This window comes from Adiantum capillus-veneris, chromosome 22 (genome assembly GCF_014529385.1).
Source record: "Adiantum capillus-veneris isolate H3 chromosome 22, ASM1452938v2, whole genome shotgun sequence".
NCBI classification, from domain to species: Eukaryota; Viridiplantae; Streptophyta; class Polypodiopsida; order Polypodiales; family Pteridaceae; genus Adiantum; species Adiantum capillus-veneris.
In genome coordinates, this window is record NC_140952.1 from 76,922,648 (window position 1) to 76,931,959 (window position 9,312).

A 9,312-nucleotide genomic window follows, 5' to 3' on the forward strand; every position below is an offset into this window, starting at 1 on the left:
CTCCTTCCCTCTTCCATGGCCTTCCCCTCCCCTAGCTCTGATACCAGTGTAAGACAAGGGGAACTAGAACCTAAGAGTCCACCACCCAACCCTTTGCCCTAGTTGGACTCCCTTTGCCTTAGTTGGCTTTAACTTGTCCTGACAAATACTATCAAGCATTCGCAAAAACTTTATACTAAGAATGCTAATAAGCGCATCACAAAGCACACGAGTTGAACGAAATTGATTATGTTATGCTTCAAATTGAAAAGAGAAAAATTAAAAGCGTTCATACAAATATTTTTGTAAAGTGTGCTCTTTGTAAAGTGTGATCATAAAAACAAAGAGCACACTTTACAAAAATTCAAGATTATTGTTGTAATAAGCAATAGCAAAGGAGCATGCTTGATTCCATTCCAAAGGATCTAAATCGTCCTTGAAAAGATCTATGTCAAAAATAGAAGAGCAACATCTCCACTCTAGAACTTCATGGTATAGGACTCTCTCTATGATATATCGGGTGTAAAAAGGACGCATTTGGTAAGGCATCACATTAGACTAGCGATGGAATCTATCAATGCAAGAGCAAAGATCAAGTATTTCCATTTTTTACTCTCAATTTAACATTCAGTTTATAATTGAGTATCATAACACAAGGAGCATCTCTATTGAGTCTTCTCCTCTCCTCTCTCATGTGGATTTGTTGGGAGGAACAAGGGCTTTGAAGGTTGTTTATATACTCTAAATGCATTTACTTATCTATAATATTTACTCGTCTTTTACTGTCCATTAAGTTCAGCATTAGTTAAAATCAAAGCAACTCTATATTTGCACGTGGTTCACTTCAGATACTGTTCGTACATTTCTCTTCTCATAAATTGTTGTAGGTCCCTGTGCTTTGTTGATGCTAAACAATGTATTCGATTCCATATTCTCTTAATAGTATCTCCATTTCTTTAATTACACAGATCTCTCAAACTAGTTTCGATTACAGAATTGCTAGAACAGCGAAAGCTACAAAATTCACCTCATGAGAAGTCTCTTAAGAATAAACGTTTTCAAAGATTACCTGATGAAAGATGCATATGCTAAAACATGTCAAGCAACCAACATGGCATCGAGATTGACGCATAGATGATTGATTGCATATGACATACATGACTTGTAGATTTAAGCATAGGTGATTGATTGCATACAAAGAATGCTACATGAATGGATTTAGTAAGATTCATGCAAAAGCGAGAACGTTCAAAGAAAGGCCTTCGCCGCTCACTTGGAAATACATAGATAGAAAAAGTCCAACACATCATTCTTAATTAATAAACAAACCATTTAGCCATCCGATACAACAAACAGTCTATGGGGCTTTTACATGGATGTTACAAATAACAACTTTTCAAGAAGTAAACAGCTGCAAGCAGCAGCTCATCCTCGAGGCTCGAATCAAAGAAACCTATGCCTCATCATATTCTTCCTCGTACTCACCCTCCGGCTCCGCACTAGCATCTTGATACTGTTGATATTCAGACACAAGATCGTTCATGTTGCTCTCTGCTTCAGTAAACTCCATCTCATCCATACCCTCACCTGTGTACCAATGCAAGAAAGCTTTCCTCCTAAACATAGCAGTGAACTGATCACTAACCCTTCTAAACATTTCCTGAATGGAGGTTGAGTTCCCAATGAATGTGCATGCCATCTTCAGCCCAACAGGAGGAATGTCACAAACACTTGACTTCACATTGTTTGGAATCCATTCCACAAAGTAGGAAGAATTCTTATTCTGCACATTGATGAGTTGCTCGTCAACTTCCTTGGTGCTCATCTTCCCTCTAAACATAGCGGAGGCTGTGAGATAGCGGCCATGACGAGGATCGGCAGCGCACATCATGTTTTTTGCATCCCACATCTGTTGGGTAAGCTCTGGCACAGTAAGAGCTCGGTACTGCTGTGACCCACGAGATGTCAAAGGAGCAAAGCCCACCATGAAGAAGTGCAGACGTGGGAATGGAATGAGGTTTACAGCGAGCTTGCGTAGGTCTGAGTTAAGCTGCCCAGGGAACCTAAGGCAACATGTGACTCCACTCATTGTCGCAGAGATCAGATGATTCAGGTCACCGACTGAAAGACAAACAACAAAGAGGTCAGAATGGCAATCATTAAAGACAATCCTGAAGCAAATCAGCAAACACACACACACACACACACACACACACACACACACCAACACACAACTTACATGTCGGAGTCACAAGTTTGAGGGTTCTGAAGCAGATGTCATACAGAGCCTCATTGTCAAGAACCATGCACTCATCTGCATTTTCCACAAGCTGATGCACAGAAAGTGTGGCATTATAGGGCTCCACCACCGTATCCGACACCTTTGGAGATGGGAAGACAGAAAAGGTCATCATCATACGATCTGGGTATTCTTCCCTAATCTTGGAAATGAGAAGGGTTCCCATTCCAGATCCAGTGCCACCACCAAGCGAATGACAAACTTGGAAACCTGGGAAATAGAAATCATCAGAGGAAACCTTCCTACCTCACAATGCGAAAAAGGGACCAATTCCAGATTAAAACACAATGGCACAACAACAGAATTAAGACAGAAAAACAAAAAGAAAGCTAATACACAGGCAAACTATTCATATATCAAAATCGAACAAGATGATGGTAGACCAGATAGCGCAGGTCATACTCAAATAAGCATCATGCCGGAAAAAAGAATGTTCAAGAAACACAGAAGCCACTGATGTAGACCGAATGTGTCCTTAAGATCCACGTCCATAGCAACTAGCGAGAAAAAAAAAATTCTGAGAAGGTAGGCAATGGAATGAACCATTGCGCAATGCAATGCAGAAAAATCAAAGAAACCTGTTCACTTGCTCCCTACTGCTTCAATGCAAGTACTAACAGAGAAGAAGTGCACCTTGGAGACAGTCACAGTTCTCAGCCTCTTTGCGCACAACGTCAAGAACGGAGTCGATAAGCTCAGCACCTTCAGTGTAGTGACCCTTGGCCCAGTTGTTTCCAGCGCCGGACTGTCCGAAGACGAAATTATCAGGGCGGAAGATTTGACCGTAGGGGCCACTACGCACACTATCCATGGTGCCGGGCTCCAGATCCATCAACACAGCACGCGGGACATAGCGGCCGCAGCTCGCTTCATTGTAGTAGACGTTCACTCGCTCCAGCTGAATGTCGGAGTCTCCGCTATAGTTCCCAGTGGGATCAATGCCGTGCTCTGTGCAGACCACCTCCCAGAATTTGGCCCCTATCTGGTTGCCACATTGGCCTCCTTGCACATGCAGAATCTCACGCATGGTTGCAGAGCTGTGGAAAGAGCAGAATAGGAAAGAAGACGAACGGAGATGATGATTTGGCAATGGCAAGCACTGAGGGACTTCTGCTGACTGTGGCCTGACTTTTACCGGGTTGTGAGAGTTGATATAGAGCGTCAATCGAACCATCCAACGGCTCTCTGTGACTCACATGCCTTCTTCACATCTAAACCGTCGATGATCCTTTCTTGGATCTGACGGCTATTGATGGCTTTCTAACACCGCAACGGGCAGCTTTTTGAAAGGACCATCTTTTGCCGGGCTTTCCCACCGCCTCATTTCAAACAAAGGCCTCCCCTCATCAACGGTTGCAACTTCCAAGGCAAGCAAAAATGTTGGCCTACCATAGGCTAAGGCCCTTGTCACACATGACCACTGGTGTGGCATATGGTGACCACAACGCGGAGGAGAGTAGCGCAATGTGTGCCCGTTGAAATTGTCATATGAGGCAGTACATAATCAGCGTAAAGAGAACATCGCTCGGGCAAGAGAGGGAAAAGGTGACCCCTCGGCAAAGGTGCAAAAGCGTTGGCCATGAGCTGCACATCCACGTCGGCTCTTCTTCTTCATGACCATCGTGTTGTGTGACAGCAGCAAATTTGAAGCATACAACATGATTGGACCAGCTCAGCATGCAGCTCATTCGTCCAGACTAGTGTGATACAGGCCTAAGACCCAATTCACACAGCATTGTAAAAGAAAAAGGCACACTCATGCCTTCTAAGTGGAAGTACTATGCAACAAGCTCTTTCGCCCAAAACAATTCATGCATGGCGGTGGAAGAAATCATGAGTATTGCTTCCATGGAAGAATCGAATTGGTCAGTAAGGGGCTTGTTAGGATTGAAGAGTGCTTTGGGCAAGGGTTGGGGTCGGAAATGTATTGAGGGGAAAGCCATGATGTGGACTCGCTTTTTCCCTCTTATGTGATCACTATTGTCCACATGGAAGCTTGTCATTGGCCATGATGTGGGCTTTCTTTTTCCCTCTTCCACCACCCTATGTGACACTATTGTCCACATGGAAGCTTGTCATTGGCCACAGCCATCATGTCCCCCTTCCACCGATTTAGTGTGAATACGGCCTAAGGCCCTTGTCACACATGTCCACCCAAACGTGTGTGTGGATGATATGGCAAAAAGGCATTGGCCAGTAGGGTGCATGTTTGTGGGCAGAGTGAGGCAGCTCTTCCCCCTCATCCATTTGTAGCTTCTTTTGGGGACATGGAAGAGAGTGAGTGTGTGTGCAAAGACGTTCAAAATGCTTCAACTTCTACTAAGAGAGTGAGTGTTCGAAGTCGTTCCAATACGCTTCAACTTCTGCTACTCTCGCTCAAACCACCAGCTTGTTTGCACTACAAATATGAAATTTTTAGCCTCCACCTCTCATGTGCACAACCAACACCCAAACACACCCTTTTAATGCTTGTGCAATGTCCATGTGTGACACGGGTCTAAAGCATGGATAAAGCTTGTCGTTTAGTGCCACTCGGTAAGCCAATGATGGCAATTTGCAAATCCTTTTTCTTCCTTTTAGGCGTGCATAATAAGGCCTTACACTTTGAATTTAAGAGGCAACCAACCCTCGTGACTAAGTAACACGGGTTCTTGATGGAACCTCAAGTCATGGGATCGACAGCAAGAAAGCAAGGCACGAAAAGCTAAACGTTTGGCAAAACCTTCAGATTTGTCCGAGTTTCCTTTTTACGTCCGAGTTTACTTTTCAACATTTTTGTTCAATTTATATATTTATGTTTTCCCATCTTGGACAACCAAACGCTCGCATGCACGTGGATAGAGTGTGTGCCTCTCCCCGTAGTCGCCCGGGTTCAAATCCTGCTCGCAACTCCAAGTTGACTTTTTGTCTGTCGTTCGATGTCCTCGAGATTCCCCCCACTCAACGCCATCCATAGATCCCACCGCTTGGGGTCATTTAAGACCTCATATTAGTCATGTGGGCAGCAAATGAATATAGACCATAGACTAGCTCTTTTAGCACGTTGAAGCCTATGGGGGTGCCTTGCTCTCATGTGTTTTACCCACTGGTGTCCATGGGTGGGCAGGGTGTAACCTCCGTCTTCTTTTTGTCTCAGAAAACAAGTCTTGTATAATGTGTGAGCTTTAACCAACTCTACATCGCACATGCGAATGTGTGACACGGGGCTTAGTAAGGTAGCTTACACACCGGCTACCTAAAGATGGGCGTGTTAAAGTTTATGCAATATCAAGTGAATGCCCAATGTGGTCTCGATATCTAGTATGTCTTTTAGGTATTTATTTCACTTATTTTACATGATTCTAGGTAGGGAAATTTACTAGGATGAGGTACTTAAGGTCCCCAAATTGCTATATAAAGGCACCTCTACCCCTATTGTATAATCATTTAATTCATTGTTGTGTTGGTTGGTTCTGAGCAACTCTCTCTCTCTCTCTCTCTCTCTCTCTCTCTCTCTCTCTCTCTCGTGCATTCTTTCCCCTTGTCTCTCCCTACCTCTACGTGTTCACATCATCAACTTTGTCATCGTGTCGGAGCCTCATGCTCTTGGATTGTGAAATGAGACATGGCATGGCGAAGAGGAATAGAAGAAGAGGGGCAGTGACTTGTGATGGTGTTTTAAAACACCGGTTAGTAGTTTTTTTGCCTCGTAGAAAAAGTGGGGTATTTCTTCTTAAGAACACTAATGTTTTCCCAAGTGCCTCACTCTCGTGAACTCTCTCCCCACTTCTACGTGTCCACATCGTCAACTTTGTCATCGTGTCAGAGCCTCATGCTCTTGCATTGTGAAGTGAGACATGGCATGGCAAAGAGGAATAGAAGAAGAGGGGCAATGACTTGTGATGGCGTTTTAAAACACGGGTCAGTAGTTTTTTTGCCTCGTAGGGAAAGTGGGGTATTTCTTCTTAATAACACTAATGTTTTCCCAAGTGGTACCTTCATCAAGTTTATCTTTTCACTTAACTAATGCTTGATGACGCACATGGTGATGATGGAAGGGGGAAAGAGGAACACACCTGACAACACACACGTTTTTCTATAGCTCAAGTGGAATCATAGCACCCGCATCCTGATCCTCTCCAGAAAACACATTAGACAACAAAATTTCACTGCAAACACTCCTCTGCACATACTCAAGCCCACAATCAAACACAAAAGCACAGCTTATTGTATTCCAATCGGTTTGATACCTTCTCCTCATTCTCAACCACAAGCATAACTTCTCTCTCTCTCTCTCTCTCTCTCTCTCTCTCTCTATATATATATATATATATATATATATATATATATATATATATATATATATATATCTGTGTGTGCGTGCGCGCGCGCATATCAATTGGCTCCGAGGGCTCACACACACCAACATCGTTGCACAATAGAAGAGAAGAGAAGAAGGAATGGGAGAGACGACACCATAGACGATGCAATTAAATCTTGCTTCTTTCCTCAAGTGATTGGCTACGGTGGAGCATACACAAAAAGGCTTTCTTAGAGCTTTCTCTCCTTCTCTGTCCTAGTATTAGCCTCCAAAAATAGCAGATTATGAAAACTGAAATATCTCCCAAGCTGGTGTGGAATTAGCCTACATGCGTGAGACATGGAGACGTGTAAATATCTTCCAGCTGGTGTGGAATTATCCTACATGCATGAGACATGGAAATGTCTAAAATGACCTTTTCCTTCTTTAAGAGAGCCCCTTATTACAGGAAACAAATTTTAGAAAAATTTTATAGAATGGGACTTTCGGCCTCCCTCATGTAGTAAAGTTAATTCACTTACCCACTTTTCTTTCTTTCACTAACCACATGGCATCCACTATCCAACTTGCCTTGCGTATCCTAAGAGGCTTTTCACATGAAAACCCTTTTTTCCAAGCATCCAACCCCTCCACTTGGCCTACATAACCACATAAGTCATACACATCATGAACTGCTTTGCTTGCATTGGGTCTTCACTTGCTCTGACATTCTCGTACACATCTATAATCACCCTTGACACTGCTTTCCATTCTTTCTAGCATTTACACTCTTTGGATGCACCAACGATTATGTAGATCATGGAAGTCAAGAATATGCTCGGGTTCATGTGGTTGGGTGAAAGGCTCAATGAAATAAACCAAAACCTATTAATCAACAACGTTGTCATGAAAAATTGGATGAATATGAGAGGGCACAAGCAAAGAAATTTTGTAGGCAATATCTCCAACTCGCTTGAGTATTTTGAATGGGCCCCAATATCTAGGATATAACTTGAGTGTAGACCCTTTTTTAGAATTTATGAATGCTCTAGAATACATAAAAATATCTCTCCACCTTCCGTGAAAGTGATTGGTCGATGATTCTCATCAACATTCTTCTTATATCTATCCTATGCTTGTTGAACATTTTGACGATCAATTTTTACAATATCCATATGGACATGGATAAAGTCCTTGACTTGTTAAATTCTCCCTATAGCCAACCTCATCATAACTGGTGAGCTAAGTTTCAAAACAGTACAAAAGCATGAAGGGACTAAATCGTGCAGTGACATTATTTACACTAGTATAAGGAAATTCTAGAGTAGGAAGATAATCTTCCCAATCAGATTGATTTTTGTTAACGTATGCTCATAGCATATTCTCTAGCATCTGGTTAACTTATTTAGTTTTATCATCCTCTCTAGATGATGTGCAGTCTTGAGTGAGTTGTGTTCCCAACCATTCAAAGACAGTCCTCCATAAGTGTTTATTAGATTTGGGATCATGATCACTCACAATATTGCTAGGAAAATTATATAATTGATGCAGATTGTCAACAAATAACTTGACTAACTCTGGAGTTTTAGTGGTGGATTTGGTTGCATAAACTTACAAAGTTTATTCAACCTATCTACAATCATCCATACACAGTCATTACCTTGTATGGTGGTTGGTAGACCCACAATAAATTCTATATAGATACTTTTTCATTTACCATTGGGAATCTCAAAAGAATGTAAAAGACCTCCTATCTTCAAGGGCTCTACTTTATTAACTTGACATTTTTGGAAATGTAAGATGTAGTCTTAAACATGTCCATGTAATCCCAGCTAGTAAAACTGTCGTCATACAAGTGCATAAGGATTTTTTATGCCTAGGTACCCTGCACTTGGATTGTCATGAAATTCATAAACAGTTTAGCATCATCGAATGTTTGTGTTTGTTGGTACTACACAAAGCCTCTCCTTGTGGGATAGGTACCCATCTTCAATGGAAAAATCCATCCAGTTAGTTCATCACTCAAGGGAGGAGAATCGGGTGTTGAGGAAATAGATACACTACCAACATTGGAGACCCATTAGAGTGGAAAGGATACCTCTTGTTGACATGAATTCACTCCTTAGAGTATGCATCGTCATGCTCGCATTGACTATAAAAACTCACTTTTAAATTCCATGAACAAAAGAGAGTTGATCTTAGGCATTCAATTGAATTAATCCTTTATAATACGGAAGCTTTACATCATACTCCTAAAGAATCTCGGGCCATTCGGCCTTTTGATCCTTCAAATAAGACTATTATAATGTTGAGATAGGCATGTCCTTCTTCTTCTACTGTGGGAAACACCTCTACATGTGTATACTATTTGCTATTGGCATTTGTCCTATAAGTTGTAAGCTTTTAAGAAGGGCCACAAGGAGAGTCATCAACCAGATAGCCACTCCAATTTTGTACATAAATAAAGCCCAAGCCTATGCTGTACATTACTCTATTCTAAAAGTATTACTAGCCTTTTTTTGTGTATTGAGTACAATTTTGAAAAGTGTGTGTTTTTCTCTCTCTATTGTATGAAGCTATGGCTGCTCTAGCCTTCAAGCCACCTTGAGCTTATTGCCATCAAACCCTAACTGGTATCAGAGCTTGGTGCATCCCTTTGTCACCCCCCTTGTGCAGCACCTCCTTGGTAGTAAGCTTAGATTTTAGATCTCTATGGAAAAAGTCAGGCAATAGAAGGTCGAGAGTGAGAAGTAGA

The 9,312-nt window shown here is 42.0% G+C and overlaps 1 protein-coding gene across 1 annotated transcript; it reads right to left on the minus strand.

The window, feature by feature from the left end:
• Window positions 1–1,265: 1,265 nt before the first annotated feature.
• On the minus strand, window positions 1,266–3,410 carry LOC147429621 (tubulin beta-1 chain). The gene is made up of 3 exons (XM_086495885.1): window positions 2,912–3,410; window positions 2,219–2,488; window positions 1,266–2,100 (listed from the first exon to the last, which is right to left on the minus strand). The coding sequence occupies exons 1-3, from the start codon at window positions 3,303–3,305 to the stop codon at window positions 1,433–1,435; spliced, it is 1,332 nt and encodes a 443-aa protein (XP_086352011.1). The 5' UTR covers window positions 3,306–3,410; the 3' UTR covers window positions 1,266–1,432.
• Window positions 3,411–9,312: the final 5,902 nt, after the last annotated feature.

Excerpts from the sequence above, each read along its gene's own strand:
- LOC147429621 (XM_086495885.1), bottom strand. The coding sequence starts at position 3,305 with ATGCGTGAGATTCTGCATGTGCAAGGAGGCCAATGTGGCAACCAGATA. Across the intron at positions 2,489-2,911 it reads GAACTGTGACTGTCTCCAAG|GTTTCCAAGTTTGTCATTCG; the intron begins GTGCACTTCTTC and ends TCTATTTCCCAG. Across the intron at positions 2,101-2,218 it reads CAAACTTGTGACTCCGACAT|TCGGTGACCTGAATCATCTG; the intron begins GTAAGTTGTGTG and ends TTTGTCTTTCAG.